Source organism: Balearica regulorum, chromosome Z (genome assembly GCF_011004875.1).
Source record: "Balearica regulorum gibbericeps isolate bBalReg1 chromosome Z, bBalReg1.pri, whole genome shotgun sequence".
Classification (NCBI taxonomy): Eukaryota; Metazoa; Chordata; class Aves; order Gruiformes; family Gruidae; genus Balearica; species Balearica regulorum.
In genome coordinates this window covers 49,231,985-49,254,690 of record NC_046220.1, presented here as the reverse complement: position 1 = coordinate 49,254,690, position 22,706 = coordinate 49,231,985, and the positions used below count along the sequence as shown (strand labels likewise).

The 22,706-nt window shown below is 39.8% G+C and overlaps 1 protein-coding gene across 2 annotated transcripts in view; it reads right to left on the bottom strand.

Moving 5' to 3' along the window:
* The window catches only part of MLLT3 (MLLT3 super elongation complex subunit), a 155,019-nt gene that overhangs the window by 4,070 nt on the left and 128,243 nt on the right, over positions 1 to 22,706 (bottom strand). For both annotated transcript variants that reach the window (XM_075739244.1, XM_075739245.1), the window contains 5 exons: positions 17,119 to 17,197; positions 13,254 to 13,386; positions 11,619 to 11,718; positions 7,365 to 7,436; positions 5,986 to 6,057 (listed from right to left, as the gene is read on the bottom strand). In XM_075739244.1, the coding sequence (XP_075595359.1) occupies positions 5,986 to 6,057; positions 7,365 to 7,436; positions 11,619 to 11,718; positions 13,254 to 13,386; positions 17,119 to 17,197 (456 nt within the window). The remainder of the gene's footprint in view (positions 1 to 5,985; positions 6,058 to 7,364; positions 7,437 to 11,618; positions 11,719 to 13,253; positions 13,387 to 17,118; positions 17,198 to 22,706) is intronic.

The window sequence follows — 22,706 nt, the reverse complement described above, 5'->3', positions numbered from 1 at the left end:
CCAGGCTCTTTTCAGTAGTGCCCAGTGACAGGATCAGAGACAATGAGCACCAACTGAAACACAGGAGGTTCTCTCTGAATATCAGGAAACACTTTTTTCCTGTGAGGGTGACTGAGCACTGCCACAGGTTGCCCAGGGAGGTTCTGCGGTCTCCATTCTTGGAGACATTCAAGAGCCATCTGACATGGTCCTGGGCAACTGGCTCTACATGTCCCTCCTAGAGCACCGGGGGGGGTCAGACTAGATGACCTCCAGAGGTCCCTTCCAACCTCAACCATTCCATGATTCTGTGAAATCAACGGTACATACCTAACTTGTGCCTTTCTAGAGTTTAGACATTTTTAGTCTCTGAATTGCAGTCTCCATTTTTAAAGAGTGGTCATGCTCAACACTGAATTGCTATTACAAGTAACTCCAGATATGTTAAGTTCTAGGATGTGCACCTATCTAAAAAACCCATTCAGCATCTTGGAAAGCCAAAGCACTATTTGTAAGATAGGGCTAACATACATAACACTATGGCTATGAATCTCTGATGCGTCGTTTCATTTCAAGAGACAGACATCGCAAGTGAGCACACAGACAGGCACCCCGTCCTGAAGTGAGCCTTTGGGTAGTGTCATGGGCTGACAGAAAATTGCTCTGTGGCACTCAGTCTAGGCTCAATGTCCTGTTTGCACCCTTCAATTTGAAACCCAGTTAGTTATGGGGCTTCCACCTATACTTCCACTGAAATACTGCTGCTAGATATTCCTTGCTTGTTTGAGCTTTATTAGTCTGACTGTAATTCCTTTTCCACAGCTGGAGGAGATAAAGATGTATTCACACATGGCTTACACAGCATACCTTAAAATGACAAATCCGGTAGGAATACACCAACTTAAAAAAGAGCAACACATTTAAACTAAATCTTTGATAATTTTCTGCTCCCCATTTCATTACATAAACAGATGGTTTTTCTCCTCAGGCCACAGAAGAAAAGACTATGTTGATGATAAATGAAATAACTTCACATGTATTATCAGGCATGGAATGATACAGCCCAGGTGGATTAAACACAATGGAAACAAGATAAAATAATAAGGGAAATGCCTGTTACAGTAAAAATCTCCCTTTCCAATCACCTCCCCTTTTCTAGGTTGGAGGGGGGGAAAAAAAAAGTAAAATCAGTTTAATGTGGTTTGCAGCTGTCCAAAATTCTGAAAGTACTTAGGAACAATCCTGCTCTTATTAACACTTCATTTAAATCTGACTCTTGGCTTTATTTTTTTTTCCATATGGGAATTTTTAACCTAAAATTGCCAACTTCATTTGTCCACTTGTTGATTCACAGATTCTTGTAACACTTCTCCATCTTCTATTGTTCTGCAATTAACATAAAGGAGAAAAAAATCAAATAGGACAAAACTGATTGTTACCAGAAGGAAACTTTGGTATTTTTTATCTGGCATTCTCATTTTTGGCACTCTCTTGAGCCTCATCTAAGAGAGAAGCTAAGGATTCAATCCAGCCTCCTTTCGTAAAGTTAGGAATCAAATTTCAAGCTTGGTCTCTGAATATCCACTGTGTGGTAAATAAATGGCTGCACAAGAAGTTTACAGAAGCTGAGGCCAGGAAGATACAGTGATGCTGAACAATTCTGTCCAAAGCTTCATTGTGTTATGGTGGAAGAATGCCACCCCTCATAACCTCCACAGCAATATAAGTGATTTTAGAAACAAAGATTACATGAAAGTGTTAACACATATATTTTTAAACAGCACTGTATATTTTAAAAAATTGATAAGCACTTTTATTGATCAGGTTCTGCTTTGGGCTTTTAAGCCAAGGGAAATATAAACATTTTAAACATATCCATCATCCATCCCTAAAGAAATATAGCCACCCCTCAAGAAACACAGCCACTATGTCAGGGCACCTGGTAAATCAGACTGAAATGAACCACAAAAGTTTTAATGGATGTACAAAATTTATCAAGATAAACCCAGACAGCTCAATGGAAAACACCTGCCTGTGTGCCAGTCAATGCAGAATTCATGATTTATAGTATTAGCATATGCATCCTGATGCTATTCAGAAATACTTGAAAAAGAATAAAAGGTTGAGATTAATTGATGGGAAGTCTGACAGTTATAATATTAAAAACACAGCATTAAAATGTTTTATTCTGAGAGCTAAGGCTGCAAAGAACAAAAATATCCCATTGCTTCCAGCTATAGTAAGCTTTGCTTTTTTTGCTGTAATGTACATCTTTGTTTACACAACGTTTCTCCAGCTCAGTTTCATCATTATCCATCATAGTACTACTATTTATCTGCCTTTAAACAAGCAAATGAGTGTGTGTGTTTAAGGAAGCCAAAGTGCAACTAAAGACACAGTTATTTTTTCAATTTATGGAGGGGTTTAGGCCATTTGATAGTTTCCAGACCTGCAAACTGCCTCTTGCAGAAAATTCTCAGAAGATAGTTGCCATATGACATTAAGCACCTTGTGGACATGAGCAATGTAATTTTCAGCAGTGCTGCATATTCTCAATTTCTTCCTTATGCCTGTGCTGTCTAGTGCACTGGCTATAAGGAGATTTTTCACCAACTGAAGATACAACTTCTGATGCCTCAAAGTCTCACCAGTTATTTTGTTGTCTTTTATGACATCATGCTAAGATCATCTGCGCTGAAAATGCAGTTAGGAACCCAGCTTTAGCCAGCCAAATTTGAATACATCAGACATGTAGCATTAACATCTGATTGCACACTCAGTTATGCCTACTATTTCACTGGAAATCACTGTTAAAAAAAACAACAAACCAAACCAGAAGCACCTCACCACTGTAAATCCCAAACCCTTTCTTTATAGTGAAAGAGGTGAGAGAGAGGTTTCTCTTTAAAATGTTATTTCAGACCAATTTTTGTCTAGCCATGGTCCAATATTCACATTAAAATTGCTCTGGTGATTCTCACAGGACTAATTTCTTGGTCAAATGTTCTTTTTCACCTGCTTGCTATCTGTATCATTTAACATCAGGATTATTAAGCTACACATCCAGGCACTTGCAGTTCAGTATCACATCTCTCCTGCCTCCTCCCCCCTTTTTGTGGATTTATTTCAGCTTCCTTTAACAAAGTGTCTCAATGAGAAACGCCTCACTTGGGAAAGAGCCACATTCTCAAACAGATACATTCTTCTCATTTCCAACTAGGCTGCATTACTGTTTGCTGTCATGCCTATGGACCTGGTAACAACTAAGATTGCAAAAACCTGTTCTCTCCTTTTCACATCCCTCAGCATAAATTTCAGAAGTGTGCTAGTTTTGGCCGGGACAGAGTTAATACTAGTTAGTATGGGGCTATGTTTTGGATTTGTGCTGAAAACAGTGTTGATAATACAGAGATGTTTTCATTATTGCTGAGCAGTGCTTACACAGAGCCAAGGCCTTTTCTACTTCTCACACTGCCCCATCAGTGAGCAGGCTGGGGGTGCACAAGGAGTCAGGATGGGACACAGCCGGGACAGCTGACCCCAACCGACCAAAGGGATATTCTATACCGTATGACATCATGCTCCGTGTATAACTGGGGAAACTAGCTGGGAGGTTGGATCATGGCTCAAGACTTAGCTGAGCATCAGCTTCAGGTGGTAAGAAATTGTGCTCTGCATTGTTTGTTTTGTATAGTCTTTTATGATTATTATCTTCCTTTTCTGTCCTATTAAACTGTCTTTATCTCAACCCGTAAGTTTTTATTTTCCTCTTCTATTCTCTCGGGGCGGGGGGGGGAGGGAGGGGGAGTGAGCAAATGGCTGTGTGGTTATTTTAGCCGCCAGCCAGGTTAAACCACAAGAAAAAGCCAGCACTTTTGAATTATCAATGCTTTCATTCTTCTCTTGCAAGACCCTTCTCTAAAAATTCCCTAAAAGTCTGTGGGTTCTGTGGGTAGCAGACTTTGATGTGTGCAAGAGATTATTACCTGCCCTAACATAAACTAAAGAGATGACAATCACCATTCAGGAACACACTACTCCATCACCATTCCACTTCACCACCACCATTGCCTTTAAAACTCCTGCTGCTAGTTAGAGTTTTCTGTTGCATATTTTTTCACTCAGTCCCTCTTCTCACGTAGTAACCACCAGGGCTCAGTATTGGTCCAGTTCTCTTTAATACCTTTATCAATGATCTGGACAAGAGAATCAAGTGTACCTTCAGTAAGTTTGCAGAGGACACCAAGTTGGGTGGGAGTGTTGATCTGCTTGAGGGCAGGAAGGCTCTACTCAGGGATCTGGACAGGCTGGATTGATGGGCCAAGGCCAACTCAGTGCCAGGTCCTGCACTTGGGTCACAACAACCCCACGCAACACTACAGGCTTGGGGAAGAGTGGCTGGAAAGCTGCCTGGTGGAAAAGGACCTGGGGGTGTTGGTTGACAGCCAGCTGAACGTGAGCCAGCAGTGTGCCCAGGTGGCCACGAAGGCCAACAGCATCCTGGCTTGTATCAGAAATGGCGTGGCCAGCAGGACTAGGGATGTGATCGTGTCCCTGTACTCGGCTCTGGTGAGGCTGCACCTTGAGTGCTGTGTTCAGTTTTGGGCCCCTCACTACAAGAAGGACGTCGAGCTGCTGGAGCACATCTACAGGAGAGCAGTGAAGTTGGTGAAGGATCTAGAGCTCAAGTCCTATGAGGGGCAACTGAGGGAACTGGGGTTGTTTAGTCAAGAGAAAGGGAGAGTAAGGGGAGACATTGCTCTCTACAACTACCTGACAGGAGGTTGTAGCCAGGTGGGCGTTGGTCTCTTCTCCCAAGTAACAAGCGATAGGACAAGAGGAAATGGCCTCAAGTTGGGCCAGGGGAGGTTTAGATTGAATATTAGGGAAAATTTCTTCACCAAGAGGGTTGTCAATCACTGGACACAGGCTGCCCAGGGAAATGGTTGAGTCACCATACCTGGAGGTATTTAAAGGACGTGTAGATGTGGTGCTTAGGGACACAGTTTAGTGGTGGACTTGGCAGTGCTAGGTTTACAGTTGGACTTGATGATCTCAAAGGTCTTTTCCAACCAAAATGATTCTATGATTCTATGATCCCTTTCCGCAGTTTTACCTCTTGCTCTCCTGACCTTTGTACTTCCTATATTCTGTATATAATTGTATTTCTTGTTCTAGAAGTTTCACATTCATTCCTAACTTTCTCAGCTCTGTAATCTTTTTATTTTTGTTTTCACTGTAAGTATTTTACATTAAATACATAGCTGCAAAGCAGTAAGGATATTTAAGATGGGATGACAGTTTACTTGTAATGCAGAGAAGCACTGATTCTCTGCAAGTTATCCATTTAATATTGTGAACATCTGTAAACTGATAAAATCATATGAACTAATGAATTGCAGAAAATTAAGGGATTAAAGGCTTTGAAACTAAACTACATTATTTCTTTTATAACAGCACAGACCGTTTGCTAGTACAGACTGGCTAACTAACAACCAGTAAGTAACTTGGCTCTTCCATATTTTACTCCTTCTATGACTTCAGAAGACTCAATGAATATATTGTGGTTTTGCCCAAAGTGAGTTTTGCTTTGAATTCTGTTTTCTGTTTGCCATAGAAAACATCTTTGTTTCTGAGAAAACACCGGTCATTTTCAGGAAAAATCAACAAGATTTTTATCAAGTCATGGTGCACAGCTGTATCCATTCTCCCATCCTCCCATAATTATTGATACAGTATGTTGAGAAACATAACAATGAATTGGTGAAAAATTTAGCTCAGATATGCATTTTTTTAAATTTGTTATTTAGTGTGGCAACACAATTTAAAGTATGTGTAAAAAATTCCCTAACCTGCACTGAAAGTGGTAATGGGCTGTATATGGATTATACAGGCTTGGAGGCTATTAAACGTGATTCTAGAGTTCTAGATGAAGGGGAGAGAAAATAGATGTGACTTCACAATTTCAATGAGCACACTGTGATATTGCATGAGAGTGCTCCTCACCTGCTGCAGTACATGTCTCTCTCTCAATGTCATTAATCTTCTGTGGAGCTCTACTAGTTCATCGAGATAGGCCTGGAAACAAATCCCCCCCATAAACAACTTGTTAATTAAGTCATAGCTATATCTTTCAATAACTTCACATGTCTTCAAAAACAACACAAATTTAAATTTTATTTGAAATCTTCTTTGAGCTAAATCTTCTTATTTAGTAGTCTGGCTTTTTCTAGCTTAATACAACCCAAATATAAATTTTTATGGGTTTTCCTAGATACTCTGGGCTGATGAAAATCTTATCAGGTGGTCCTTTGCTATAGAAAATAATCTATTTCTCAATGGTGGCAAAAAGTGTCAAACAGACTGGGGATGCCAAAACAGCATCTTTAAAAAATATCTCCCATCTTTCCATTAAGACCCAAACCCAAAGGCTCACAATCAAATCCCTCTTTTTCTCTAAAGCTACAGAATTAATCTTCTGTATCAACAAGGAGATATAAGGGGAGAAAGATCAAGCAAGATTAATACAATGGTAAATTCCATTGTCCTGCTTCCTGGGATGTCAAACATGTCCCACTTCTCCACCCAGTTATCAAGTTTCTCCCTCAGCCTGAGCCATCAGAAACCTTTTTTCTTTTAAGCAGACAGATATGGCATCCAGCTTAAGAATCCAAAAAGCATATGGATCAGGCCACTGAAAACCTAGCAACATATACTGAAACTTTGGTCTCCTGCCTCACATTATCATAAAGTTGACACTAATGCCTTTGAAATATGAACCTTCAGAGGAACTTGTCCACACTAGGAAATTGTGCTATGTTCACCCACACAAGGACTTAAGAGCTCTTACCCATGGACAGCTGACATGATTTTAAACAAAACTGTCTTTCTCAGTGTTAAATGGTAACTGTTGCTTCATATCATTCTAGTTAACATGCTAAATCACATTCCCACTTCCTAATGACAACCCTCAGAAAGGATTCTGGAAAATATATATATTTTTTTTTAATTGATTGATTTATTAGTTAGGAATACAGCTGTCAATTCTCCTCTTCAAAACTTATCACTTCGTCTATGAAGCACAATGCAAAGTCATGGTGTAGAGTAGATAAAATAAAAAATAGATGTCAAGATTCCCAAATGGTGACATTTGCCAAATCACCACATGGATTGAAGAGAAGAAAACCACTTTCAAAAGAGGACAGAATAATAAAGAATTACAGGGGGCAGGGGGGGGAAGAACAATCTGCATCTAAAGGAACCCAAAGCAAAGATGAACTAATTCCTAAGATTTTAATTCTGTAACAAAGGTTGGTGTTTAGTAAATACATTAATAATTAATATCCCATTCAGGACTAGTTTACTGTTACTTCATTCTCATTTACCTTATCACAATCCCCATTCTTTATTTGTTTATCAGATTTGTTTTGCTTTATTGGACTTTTCACTTCTAAAATCTGGAAAAGAAAGAAAATCCTGTAAAAATTAAATGCATAATTGGATACAATTGCATATGAAAAATTCTGCTGTCAGTTAATAACACAAAGAATATAACATCTGGAGAAATGTAATCAAAACTCAAAACTGAGCTTTCCATTCTTTAATTCATACAATTTATTCATATTTTTCATAAAAATAGCAGCTTACAGCAGAAAATTCTAGTTGCTAGAATGAGGTAATATTGATATTATTAATCCTTAAAAGAATTAATTTCATGCCATTTAAAGGCTCCTAAACACTTTTTTTGTATCTTTTGCTTGCTGGTAGGCTAAGAGGTCTGATTTTGCAGATACGAAGTGATGCTGAGGTACTCTCCAATGCCTTTGAAATGTCACATGATCAGTATATTTTTCCTTTGCCCTCCCCCCCATCTCTTTTCTTCTACAATGGATATTTTGAAACATAGTCTTTGAAATGACTGCATGAGTTGTAACTGGGGAAAATAAAAAGTGTTTAAAGAAGTGTTTGACAGTAATTTCTCTTGGACTTACATGGTACCCTTTCTTCAGTGCCATACAAAGCCATTTACTGCCACATATACAAACCAAGAATGCTTCATCCAGTGCTGAACCACCGTCAAGAACAGCATGTCAACAAGCAGCAGAACGCCATGCTTAATATGAAAATTTTAGGACTAAAGTGAGGAATATTTTGGGGAAACAGAACTGTTGATTGTTCTTCCAATTTTTTCACACACAATACACATTTTTTTAAGCTAAAAGTAAAGTTAAAAAAAAATATCCCCATGTTATTCCTAAACTGGAATATGATCAGTTCTGAAAAACATCAAAGGAAAATAAATGATGACAGATGATGGGACATTTTGCTTCACATTTCACTGTAAGTAAGACTAGCATCACTAGCATGATCATGTCCAAAATCACACTAGACAGTCACAACACAGGACAAAACTCAGCAAATAAAACAAGGACATAAGTCTTGTAAAAGCAAGTCTTCTAGACTAGCAAGAACCCTCACCGACAGCTTTCTGGAAGGTCCCTCTCATTTCTACTTCCCTTAGTATAAATAACTAAAATTGCACATATGCTCCCCAGGGTAACAGGATCATGTGGAGAACAGCGATGAGTGGCATCCCTCAGGGGTCGGTACTGGGACCAGCACTGTTCAACATCTTTGTCGGCGACATGGACAGTGGGATCAAGTGCACCCTCAGCACGTTTGCCAACAACACCAAGCTGTGTGGTGTGGTCGACATCCTGAAGGGAAGGGATGCCATCCAGAGGGATCCTGACAGGCTGGAGAGGTGGGCCAGTGCAAACCGCATGAAGTTCAACAAGGTCAAGTGCAAGGTCCTGCACGTGGGTCGGCGCAATCCCAAGCACACCTACAGGCTGGGCAAGGACTGGATTGAAAGCAGCCCTGAGGAGAAGGACTTGGGGGTATTGATTGATGAAAAGCTCAACACGAGTCAGCAGCGTGCGCCTGCAGCCCAGAAGGCCAATCGTGTCCTGGGCTGCATCAAAAACAGCATGACCAGCAGTTTGGGGGAGGTGATCCTGCCCCTCTACTCCGCTCTTGTGAGACCCCACCTGGAGTACTGCATCCAGCTCTGGGGGCCCCAGTACAGGAAAGACATGGAGCTGTTGGAGAGAGTCCAGAGGAGGGCCACAAAGCTGATCAGAGGGATGGAGCACCTCTGCTAAGAGGACAGGCTGAGAGAGTTGGGATTGTTCAGCCTGGAGAAAAGGTGGCTCCGGGGAGATCTAATTGTGGCCTTCCAGTACCTGAAAGGGCCTACAGGAAAGCTGGTGAGGGACTGTTTATCAGGGAGTGTAGTGATAGGACAAGGGCTAATGGGTTTAAGTTGAAGGAGGGTAGATTTAGATTAGATGTTAGGAAGAAATTCTTCACTGTGAGGGTGGTGAGGCACTGGCACAGGTTGCCCAGAGAAGCTGTGGATGCCCCATCCCTTGAAGCATTCAAGGCCAGGTTGGATGGGGAACGTGGTCTAATGGAGGGTGTCCCTGCCCCTGCAGCAGCGGGGTTGGAACTAGATGATCTTTGAGGTCCCTTCCAGCCCAAACCATTCTATGATTCTATGTTTCTGTAAGAACACAGGAGGCAGATACCTATTTCGCTATATATAGAAAGTGACTGTGGACCTGAGTTAAACTTACCTAAGGATTTATTTAGCCAAGAGTGATGCATGGCCAAAAAGCAAAACAAATCCCAGTTCTTTGATTCAACACCCCTTGGGGTTACTGCTCTGTAGGCCAGTGGAAGAAATAGTCTTGTTTTGGAAAAAAAAGAAAAAAAAGCAGACCTCTTCACATGGATCCAGTACCTTATGCATGCTTTTCTTGTTTTTAAAGGAAGAAAATTCTTGGTTTCAAATGAAACCTTAGCAAGGACACAGTACATTTGAAAAAGCGGCTTCCTTACATTGCTCTTAATGTGCTCTTAATGCAGTTGAAATCTAACATCTTAAGCACTCTTGTTAAGATGACACACAGCACTAATCACATCTGAGGGAGCTTACAGAAATATTAACTCTGTCTTAGCTCTTTAGTTCTATGCATGCACATAGTCAACATAAGTCTGATTTCATCAGTCAAATGCATCATGCTGACAAGCAGCACTATGCTACCAAGCAGAGATTTCAAATGTGGCTGCGGTCCATACAATTTGAATTCTCATAACGCTTGCCTAAATTTCTGATTTTCAGCTCGATTATAAAATTCAGCTCAATTATAAAAATGGAAGAAAGAATTGTGACATTCAGTTTTAGCTAGTACACTGCTATAGTTTGGAGTCTCTAAATGTGCAGGTAGACCTTCTGTTAGATCACTGAAGAGGAAAGGAATGTGAAAGATGTGACTGAGTGGGCTGCTGATACTGAGACTTACAATTACTTAAAAATTATGTTGCCTCTGCAGAAGTTAGTCTTCATTAAACAACAAGCCATAAATAGGAGTTTTATTTTTATTGTGCTTATGTCTCCAGTAAATGCAATATTCTTCATCTTTATAGTTTGCCTCTTCCCCAAAACACTCTCTTAAAAACTTGTAACTTTTGTACAGATCAACTCAGAAAAGCCTACAGAGTTTCTGGTGGATAATAAGAATGCTTTCTGGACATGGAATCTCCTTCCTCTCACTGTGCACAAACTACTCCCCATGATTTTTTCCTCACAGTGTATTTGAACTTAATTGACATGAATAATAATATTTTGGTTTTGCACTATCAGTAAGCTTGTATTGGAAACTTTATTAGAGAAACAATGACAAGTAAATAATTTCTGCCAGACAACCGAAGCAGTTAACCTAAGAGATATAGGAAAGACTCATCCATAAAACTGACCATCTAAACAACAACCTTCTGTTAATACATGTAGACACTATTCTAACTATATCAATACTTTAAGCAGCCATTTATTGCCACTCACTAAATTTCATGACTGCTTTGTGTATGATCCAACTGACACTAGGAGTGAATTATGGCTCTCTAAAATAAATGACAAATGATGTAATTTATAATTAAGATTTTTTTTAAAGAATATCAGCTTTTATGTGTAATTTTTATATTTTAGAGCCTTGTTTTATTGGTGACTGGGGGTGAGGTAACTCCCAAACTCTAATTCTTATTTGTCCCTGATGTGTTTTGTAGCTCTAGATTATTTAATTTCTTTTCTCCGAAATACAGAACTACCCTACTTTCCTGGCTCAAAAACAATAACAATGTTAGCTCTTACAGATATGGAATGAGTACTCTGATAGTGAAGGAAAAACTTGTGTCTTCTAGTGAAGTAAAAGATATTGTATCTTCTAGATAAACACTGGTGGGAGGAGAGGGGAAGACATGAATAAAGACACTGCTGAGAATAAGCCTCTTGATGCCCACTGTGTCTACTGCTAATACAAACCCAAATCTGCATCAACTGATGCTGTAAAGCCAGTTTGCATTGTTTACCTTACAAAGCTGATTCATACAGAAAGGACACATTTCTTACAATACTGATGAAAACATTACTTTGGGCTACAGTATTTGCTAAACCGAATACTTCTCCTTCTCCTGAGAAAAAAAGTTCTTAAGTCAGTTTACAGACAACGTAACGACACTGACGTAATCAAAATGTCGAATCAGCTCCCCAGGGCTGAGTTTGCGAATCCCGACTTTACCTGGTTGTTGGTGGTTTTCAGTAATGGTGGTACTGGTTCATGATGTAGTGGTGAGGAGGCTGAACTGCTGTCACTGTTACTGCCATCACTCAGACTAACCCTATGGAAAAACAGAGCCAAGAGGTTACAACTCCAGACAAAGAGCTGTTAACAGGGGTGAACTGAGCTTGCACTTTGAGGTTGGACACTAAGAATGACCTCTCGCTAAGCAAGTCATCATTAGTCATGGAAGAGAGGCATCCAAGCAGGGCCACACTCTGGAAAAAGCTCTGCATAGCATGGAGAACGAGGCTGTTTGCCTGCACTTGGCTGAGAGGACATGTCCGGTTAACAGCAGCTAACGTTACAAAATGGTTAAATATTTAGAACATTAAACTGCTGTTCCCAACGTTCCTGGAGTGAGTCTGTATCTCAGTTCACAGCCACAGGGAAGGAGGAAAATGTTTTGTGGAGTTACTTTTCTGCTCTTCTAAAAGCTTTCTAAATAGCTGTATTTCCTACTTGGACAAGTGCTTCACTGAAAAGTTATCATAAATAACACTTTTTCCTGACTAAAATTTAAAAACTTAGTATCTCAGGAGAGGCCAAATGAGAAAGCTCAGCTCCTAGTCAGTCTCACCTTTCATTTACTGAGGAACAACAGGGAATATTTACTTGTTGGGAGAAAAAAATTGTTATTCAGTATAAAAAGAAGGTAGAGAAACATTAGCCTTAAGGTTTTGTTAAAAACAAAATCTCCACACTTAGAGACAAGCTGAGCTTGAGACAATCCTTTATAGAATCACTGACACAAACAAATTCTCAAACTGCTACTCATCTTGGGCTTTTTCCTCCTTTATTCCAGCTGCTAAAGTGCATCAGGGAAGCAGCTGACATGCATGATGTTTTCCTATTACCTTCCCATTTAAGCAGTAGCTGACACTGGCACTCAGGTGCTGTGCACTCACAGCAAAACCCTGTGGATCAGATGAACAACCCACTGTGAAAAGGTTCAAGACAGACTGTTTCAGGTTTTCCATAACTTTCAACAACATTCAGATGGAGCTTCAAGCTGCTCAAAGAATAGATCTTTGGAATGCCCTCTTAAGGTTGAGCTAGGATGCAGAAGCATTTTAAAAAAAGGTAATTTCTGTGACAGATGCTTGCTTTACCTTCTGTCTGCACTTTTACACATTACCTACTACATGCAGTGCAGAAATTACTTGGAATTAAAATTTTGTTGATTCTGATCCAATTTAACAACCTAATCTAAAACCGGTAAGCAGAGACCTTGAAAATGAGAGAGTATGTACAGAATAGCTCATACGGCAACTGAAGGACTTAGTTTTATCTCATTTATGCCAGAGAGTAATTATGACTACTCCCTTGAAGTCACAATGGCATGAAATCAAGAAAAGTCAAATGAATAAAGCTCATCACAACCATATGGATTAGTACAGAGATAGTTTGTATTGGGAATGGCTAATTCTGATAGTTTTTAAATGAGTCACTTTTACATGCATATGCTTTAAAAAGAGAGTCTGAATTCTCTGCTCATTTACTACTCAGCGCTCTTTGAGAACTTTAGGCCTCACCCCATTACTAACAATCACAACGTCTTGGCCACTAGGCTATTTGCAGTCATAAGACACTCACCTACGACTTCTGCTTCCTCCTAGTGTATTTACAGGTCGTTCCAACTCAGAATCATTGTCATTCTCATCTGCTTCATCTGATTCATCTTCATTATCATCTGAATGCAGATCTTTCATTATAGACCTCAATGGGCCTTAAACAACAGAGACAATAAAATACACAAATGAAGTTCACTTCGTAGTGTTCCAGGCAATGCACCCAGCTTTGTAGATGATAGAAAACTACCCTCCCTGCAGTGTTGGGAGGGGAGAGTCTTAAACATTAAACAGATGAAGTAATGCGCTGGGGGCTTATGCTGCAGGGACTTATCCATGAATCATTTGCTCACACGAGCAACTCAGCTTCAACAGACTTACTCATGGCAGTGAAGTGACTAATATGTTCAAGTGTTTGCACAATTGGCCCCGTGGACCATAGCTGAAATAAGTAAAATATGGTCATGCCAGGAGAAATTGACTATGCTGTATGATTATTAGCAGCAAGATTCTTTTTCATTTCATTTAGCGGTTTTTCGCTTTCTCAAAGGGTATTATATGAGAGTAAAGATCTACAGGGACAATCAGTATTACTATCGGTAATAGTACATTTGTTAGGTTAATCCATGTATCGAGAAGCAGAGTGTAACAAATCACTCTGACTAACTCGTACTGGCCAAGGCAGTCTTTGTCTTCCTGTTTTTCATATATTTAGCTTTAGCTGTTCCCTTTATTTCAGGGTCAATTTCAGGTCAAGTAAGCACTTTGCCAATGCTCATACGTAAACAGTGCATCAATCCCATGCAACACCATGCTATCTCTTTTCCTGAATTAACAGAAGGTACAAAGCTTGACTTGCTCATAAAACTTCATTAAGTTTGGGATTTTGGTTTGATTTTACTCGATTTATTTTGCTGTAAAAGACAGTAACAGAAAGAGAAATATGTTTAAAATATCTGGGAAATGTAAAACTACAGCTGCTTGAAGTAAGAATGGGCAAAAGCAGGTTAGAAGGGGGAAGGAAGCAAGACTGATGCCACAGGGCATTTAACTCTGAAGAACAGCGCATCCGAAACACAAAGCAGCAAGTAAACGAAATGGTGATGGCTGCAGGAACAGCCATTCCTATTAGGGTTCTGTAATTCCTTCAGCTCAGGAAACACAAAGTAGTAATGTGAACACAGTGAGAGTGTTCTTCAAAGGGAGATGAACCTTGCAACTCTGTTTGCTGATGGGGAAACAGAGTCAAGGAGTGTCATCCCTGGTCACTGCCAGAAGAGAAGACAGACCTCTGCCTGTCATGGTCATACTCCTAACAGGAAGAGCATTGCCTTCATGGGAGGAATGGTTTTATGAATTATTCCAGACCCAGCAAGGCTCAGGTCACAGGCATTTTTGACTAGTTTCGTGTAAGTGACTTCGAAGCCAATGCTGAGAATAATTTACCATTAGAACTTTCATAAATTGGCGTAGTGTGGGCAGGTTCAGATCAATGGTTTCTTTTCTCTGTTTTTTACACCTTAAGATTGGCTGGGAAGAAGCCCAGATGGTGCTGATGGGCAAATTCCTGGTGGACCAGACACTTGTTCAGGTGACAAGGAAAGGGGAGTTATACTGAAGTGCTTCTTGTCCACGTGATGACTGCTGATCTGCAGAAGCAGCTGATCTGTGCTCCATTTTCTGTTCCTGTTTGGTTCTTGGGCAGACGCTCAGATGCTTGCATATGGTAACTTGTAGTGTGACTGAATATCTAATCATCTCACCGTTGAAGGAGGGAAAGGAGTCCTTCCTAGGCTTTTATCAGGAGAAGTAATAAACACACTCCCTTTCAAAGGGAGGAGAGAGGGCATTCTCAGCAGCATCAGCACAGGGATGAAGGAAGAATTTGCCCATTTTGATCTTTCATAAATTGTTCCTATTGGCCCTTGACTGCTGAGATGGGTGAATGAGAGACATGGCACAGAGAGCTAAATGAACTGAGGTAAAGGGTTAGAAAAGAGAATTAAATGATAAATATACGAAGAAGGATTCCATGTTTCAAGAGAGATGAAAAGGTAGAACACAAGGGTATTTCCACAGGCTAGGCTTAGCCTAGAAAGGCTAGTTTCCTTACATCTTACTAAGCAAAGACACTAACAACCACCATCAAAGTCCTACTGAAGACAAGTCAGTCATCTTCATCTGCACTGAGAGCAGATGAATCTCACTCCACTTCATAGGTCAAAGTGAGCTTCTGAGAACACATTCATCTCCTCTCCACAACTTGCAGGAGGAAGAAAATGATAGAAAGGAGTTGGTAAAGCACTGATGACAGGAAAGCATCATCACACTCTTGATGAAAGAGCAGACGAAAAGGTCAGTGGGAGGAAAGGTAAAATAAGACCAATGGCCCTGGCAAGTAACCTCTAGTTAGGGAAAAAAGCATGGGTTCTGACCAGAGCACAACATACAGTGTGAACGTGCCACAGTATGCATGGTGCTTCATCCCTTTGATATACAAATGCATGGGCAATGAAGACATTGAGTTAACTGGAACTCCCAGAAAGAAGCAGTAACCACTATTTACTATGGCAAGAAAGAAGAGACATATATACCACTCGCGTTTCAGAGCTGCTCACATCAGAGGAAAAATCTCCCATCTATTCTTGAGAGGGCACAAAAAACTCAGACAGTCTGTGTCTTATATATGAACCAAAAGAGATGGATGGATCCAGTCTGCTCAGAAGAAAATACTAAGACAACAGGTTTTTGCCCAACATAAGATAACAGATACACGAATGGGTATCCAAATCTTTTGGCTTGTAATGGACAGTTCACGCCACTAATGAGGTTTACATGAGAGCAAAAATGGAGTTTCAGCAAGAAGGGGTTCCGTTTAACCTTAGGTAAAAATTAAATGCCTAAAGCCAGTCATTAACCACAGTTCTCTTCAGCTCTTGCTTTACTTCACCTGGAATAATGCTGCCAGAACACATTAGAAAATCAGTACCAGTCACCTACAAAAAGGCAATAGGACAGATATGCATCATGTGTAGATCCACTTAAAAACAAACTGTCTGCCTGAGGCACTAATATATTTTCATAACCTTAATGTTGAGGAATATAAATGGATAAAACAAATGCAATTTTAATTAGTCAAAAGCTGCTTTTTTAATGCTCCTGATCCAAAGAACAAAACAAAAGTTGATTAAGAATGTATCAGTTGTACAATCTGATAAACCCAGGGAAAAAGGCCAAGCAGGAACTAAGTTTAATAGATCATGTAGAATGAATCTCAACTTATTTACAGAAAACCTGCCTTGGCAAGTTCTCTGGGAAGAAAAACACATTTCTTTGCTGAGTTCCAAGTAAACTGCAATTATTAGCCAGGAAACCAAAATGCAAACTTAAAGTCAACTTAAAATCTAGCCATCATCTTGCCATGACATGTGTCTCAAGTAAATACTGTATGCTTTTAAAACTTCCCAATAGTATGGGAAGATCACAGCTGTTTGAGAGGCTCCACATACACACATCCTTGGGCTTCCTAGGGGAAGCCACACTTTCCTGAGCAGGGCTTCAGGTGGAGCCAGGTGCCATGCTACCTAACCCTGCAAAAGGACCACCTCCAAAACAGCAGCTCTTTTGAGTTTAGCATCTGTTCAGTGACTGGCATGTATTTAGTGCTTCAAAACAAATACCCTTCACACCCTTTTCTCAGATACACATTTTCTCCACTTTTATTTTGCCCTTACAGCCACATCTGACAACAACACAAGGAAAAAGCTAAACTGCAGTCAGTTCAGGCTGTGAAAGGCAGCAGAAAAGTGGTAATGAGATGCCACCAGTTCTGTTTTTATTGGCCCCTTCATTTCACACATTCCTTTCAATTTCTTTTCCTTTGTTGGTACCTTGTTGTCTGGTGTTTTGAGATGGTGTAAAACTGGAACTGGAACTGGAGCTGGAACTGGTAGGACTGGGCTGTTCAGACTTAAAAGGAAAAAAAAAAAAGGAAAATAAATAACATTGTAAGAAACATTTTTGCCTAAAACTCTTACTGTTTGTTACTGTCTAAGGCATGCTGTTAAGAAAAAATAACTTTGGAAGAAACTAATACTCAAAGATCTTTATTTCAGGTGTCAGTGAGGCAAATATTGTGGAAATCGCTATGCACTCAACATATGGACACACTACTACATCATGGCTAGCTCTTTACTAAAGCCACATGTCTAGTTCTTTACTAAAGCCGATATCCTAACAAGAAGTTCCCAACACCTTCTTTGAAAGGCTATACAACATGAGAGCCTAAATGAGTTTATAATACACCTAAGGGTCCTGTGTCCTTATCATACTGTAGTTGCAACATTTTCCAAATCAGTAATAATGTAGTAGAATCAAAAACCAGAAGACCACCTGAGCACTAAGTGCCAGAAAACCTCAGGCAGTTTTTTCTCTTCTTCCTCAGAAAATAAGTCTTAAGATGAGGAATCAACATAAACATTTCTGCTTTTAATGGATTTCTTCTCATCCCAACACTTTCTGTATGTATTAAGACCTTACAGATTGTAATAGTGATTGAACTAGAAAGATTGCGGTGTTACACAGGGAAATTATCTTGAATCCACAGATTACGAAAGAGAACTAGATTTTTAAAACAGAGTTATTAAAATCAGTTTACATTATTTAAGAAATACAGTTCTATACATTGTTTTCCCACTATTGTTTAAAATGTATCAATTTCTCTCTAAAATTCTATAAAATTACTGAGAAAGGCCTATTACTTCAACTAAAAATTCTGTATATTTTTTCACGTAGTGGTTATGGTTTATGAAGGTTGAGCTGAGATGTCTTGCTTCCTGCTGCTATGTTGCATGTCTCCTTATACTTTTTTGATGCTTCTTAGGCTCAGTGGCTTGAAATGAGTGGGTGTTGATATGTTCTTGTGGACTCACCTGCGTACGTGAGACAAAGAACAAATCTGGTATGTGTGCACAGGAGATGCTAACAGAGAACATAAAAAAAGAAAGAAGTATCCATACAGAAGGAATAGTGAGAATCAGGTGAAGAACTAAAGATCTAAAAATCTACTATTGAAAAGAAAACCTGCTTACACTTTAGATTTTATACAACTGTGTTATCCAGGCCAACGAAAGTTTTGAGACTCTCCTTGTCCGCAAAATATCCCTCATGATTAAGTCAAAACTAAATTTTTCTCAAAAATAACAGCAGTAATATCCAGTCACTGTAAAACTCAATTTTCACGCACACAGGCTACCTAAGCCTAACAGTTGCTTTTTCTCCATAAATCAATCTATTGTTGCCTTTCATAATGAGCAGGCAGATTTACAGCCTTTTACTGCCTTTTCTCACAATGAGAGATGCCTATTTGGGCAACAGAATGCTTGAGAAAAACACCATTAACATCTGCTCTCCTCAAATCAACACCAGCTCCAGTTCTCACAGGCACACAGTCAAACTATAAACTCTGGACCTGACTGTATGGGTATAGACAGCTTGTATACAGGTGAATCAACACTGTGAAACAAAACCCAACCAACAACACAATCCATTTCTAAGTACTGATAGAGATTCTTACATGGTCAGCATCAGACATTTTTGGAAGACATCGCAGCATCACTTGACACTGCTCCAAAAATCAAGTAATTCTGGAAAAAAACTTTTTTTTTACTGCCTGAACTTCTGCAAAACCATGCAAGAGTTTTAGCAGTAAAATAATTATGATAACATGAAACAGACTGTACTGATGAATAACAAGAGTCAATGCAAACTTTAAAGACATCACCATTCTGGAAACTAATTTCAGTCTTCCAGCTTCAGGTTACTCTTAAACATCTGGTTTATCTGTCACTTTCTGATTTTTGCAGCAAAATTACTAGCTGACAACTGGTTTCTGGGTTTCTGCAGATTTCCATTTACTGTATTTTTTCTTTATTAATGTCAACATGAACTTTAACTTACATAAAATCCATTCCTTTAAAAAAGTAACAAACACTAAAAGACTATCATATCCAGGTTAAAATACTTGAAGAAGTGCTAAAATTGTACGGGAAAAAAAATTCACACAGGTGTGGAGATATCTGTCGCTATTAAAATGTCTCTGCTTTCTTTTTGAACGAGTTTACTGGAAATGAAAAAAAGGGAAAAGGCCTGGTCTTGTTCACATTATAAGGCATGCAAACACCAGTGAAATTCCTCTGTGTCAAAATTTTCTCCCAGAGTTAACTAATTGAGCTAGGGTCACAAGAAGGAAAGGATATAAATACATACAAAGTTGTTATAATACCTTCCTGGTAAAAATTTCGCTCTGCTTTAACAAGATCACTTTGAGAAGCCAAACCATATAAGTCCCAGTGAAACACAAATGATCATCCATACTCTTTTAAAAAGGGTTCTTAATGCCTCTTGAAACAATTTACATTATTTCCTTAAATGGCCCTGTCTGAAAATTTATTCCAAGAAATACAGATTAGAATAAATGTTAACATTGTTAAGTATAGGAAATTAAACCTAGCTTTTTTGACTTTGAGAAATCTGGTGTGAGAGCACACCCAGAGGAAACAGCTGCTTTTAACATAAGAATGAACACTATTAACAGAAAAGACTTGCCTTTTTAGAAGAAACTAAAAATATGCCTTACATATATGAATATGGATTAGTGCCGACAGCACTGATGCTTCTAGTTACCAGAGGCTATCTTTTGTCGCTTAAGCAATGCTTTTTGACAGTTTTACAGGCTGTTACCTCAAGAACTTAGGTATTTATGGCTTTATTCACTTGGGCTTTCTGCTCTTTTCCACTGGTTACTAATCACCAAACAGATTTAATTTTTTTTTAATGGGTCTGAAATTAGCTAAAGGGTGTCCTTCAACAATAAAAGATTAATACAGTACCAGCAAAGAGCTTCTCTTATATGTCCTCTTCGTGTTTTACTAGTTTTCTCTTCCTGCAGACAAGCTAATGAGAGTTTGGGCCCAAACTGTTCATTAGCGCACTAACCCGGTATGATTTATTGCATTCTTAGACAGTCTATTTTGTGTTAGTGCTCTCAGACTGATGCACAGGAGACACTGGCTTCTTTATTAGGCCTGGTTGAGGGATTCTGTGCTTTGAAACTCTTCAGCAAGAAAAAGGACTTTTCTTTGAATCAAGTTTTCCCTGAAAAGGTACATTTTTCACCAGCTCTAAATCACTTGGCTTCTGTAATTTCCAAACTTGTCTGTTTTTACAAGTAGTACAACTTACTCTTGAGCTGCAAGCAATTTTCAGGCAAACTCACCTGTTTATGATATGGGGTATAATACAGCTGTTTCTGTAATATTTCATGGTTGTCTGGATTCATGTAACTTCTTCTAAAAGTAAACCCCATCATTTCAAGCTCCTCATTTACATTAAAAAATCAAAACCATCTGTATGTGGGTGACAATGGCTTCTCTTGCCTTCCCCGAACTGTTTTTAAAGGAAGCTTACATATTGTTTCCTCAAATAAAATTTAAGTGGTGCAGTAATAACCCATTTCATATCAGCCAGTCTACATATTTCCTATTTTTATGCACAATACTCTAAAGATTTATGTTTCCCTGTGCCATACACACCGAAAAGTCTATCCACCAAGTTCTGCCACCGAGAGAAACCTTGACAGGCTGGCGAAATGGGCCAACAGGAACCTCATGAAGTTCACAAGAAGTTTTAAGTCCTGTACCTGGGGAAGAACAGCCCCATGCACCAACATATTCCGGGTGCCACCCAGCTGGAAGAAGCTTGGCAGAAAAGGACCTGGGGGTCCTCATGGATGTATAAAAATAGATATCTGAAGGGAGGGTGCAGAGGGGGAGGAGCCAGGCTCTTTTCACTGGTGCCCAGTGACAGGCCAAGAGGCAATGGGCACCAAATGAAACACAGACGGTTTTCTCTGAACATCAGGAGACACTTTTGTACTGTGAGGGTGACCAAGCACGGGCACAGGTTGCCCAAGGAGTTTGTGGAGTCTTCCTCCTTAGAGGTATTAAAAATCATCTAGACACGGTCCTAGGCAACCAGCTCTAAGGGGCCCTGGTTGAGCACGGGAGCTGGACCGGGTGACCATCAGAGGTCATAAATCCTTCATTTAACAATTACTATCCAGGAAAGAACTTAAGCCAAACATTGCAACTGTTTCACCTGAGCAACTGCACTGGATGAAGCAGGATTTGCGTTTCTTTAGAGATCCTTCTACTGAAATATGTATCTACTTTTGAGAGAAAATAATTTTCCTTCTATATTTATGTACACATTTTGTCTTAGCTTTATAAATAAAAAATAAACTTGAGACATTGATAACATAAAAACTCAGAAATACTCAAGCTAGTGTAAGACTTAGAGAAAACTCATGCACAGGAGACTGAGCTAACACGTGGATAAGAAAATTATTTTGTGGTACACTGCACAATACAGTTGAAAGATGACGCATTAGTGAAGGCATTGCCTGTAGGGATATTTTTCCTGAAGAAATCTTACTGGTAAGTGCATTAAGACACACAGTAAATCGGAGAGAAGGTTATGGTTCTCATCTAGAGCAGCTGAATACTATACTTTCCATGGATTTCATGCCTACAAGATAATGAGTAAACTAAAGGTAAAATAAACTAAAAATGTCTATGATCATGTGAGTATGAACATGGTCCTTAACAAACTGAAAGAGGCAGAGTGCAAACTGATGGAAATTCTTGTCAGATAACCCCAACCAAGAAGGAAGAAAACTCTGTTCTGAAAATGCAGGCAGTGATGGCAAATACAAGGTTATGCGAAGTCTTAGGGTTTTCAAGATTGGCACTAAAAACTGTGTTATCTGGACCACATTTCCCCAGAAATGTGTGAAAAGACATCAACATTTGTGCAGAATTAATAAAGTATGAGCAGCACAACATGGGAAGTTAACAGCTCTATGTTCTAGACATCATCTACCTGGACTTGTGCAAAGCATTTGACACTGTCCCACATGACATCTTTGTCTCTAAATTGGAGAGACATGGATTCACGGATGGACCGCTTGATGGATAAGGAATTGGCTGGATGGTCACACTCAAAGACCACCACTGGCGTTCCTCAGGGGTCGGTACCGGGATCAGCACTGTTCAACATCTTTGTCGGCGACATGGACAGTGGGATCAAGTGCACCCTCAGCACGTTTGCCAACAACACCAAGCTGTGTGGTGTGGTCGACATCCTGAAGGGAAGGGATGCCATCCAGAGGGATCCTGACAGGCTGGAAAGGTGGGCCAGTGCAAACCGCATGAAGTTCAACAAGGTCAAGTGCAAGGTCCTGCACGTGGGTCGGCGCAATCCCAAGCACACCTACAGGCTGGGCAAGGAATGGATTGAAAGCAGCCCTGAGGAGAAGGACTTGGGGGTATTGATTGATGAAAAGCTCAACACGAGTCAGCAGCGTGCGCCTGCAGCCCAGAAGGCCAATCGTGTCCTGGGCTGCATCAAAAACAGCATG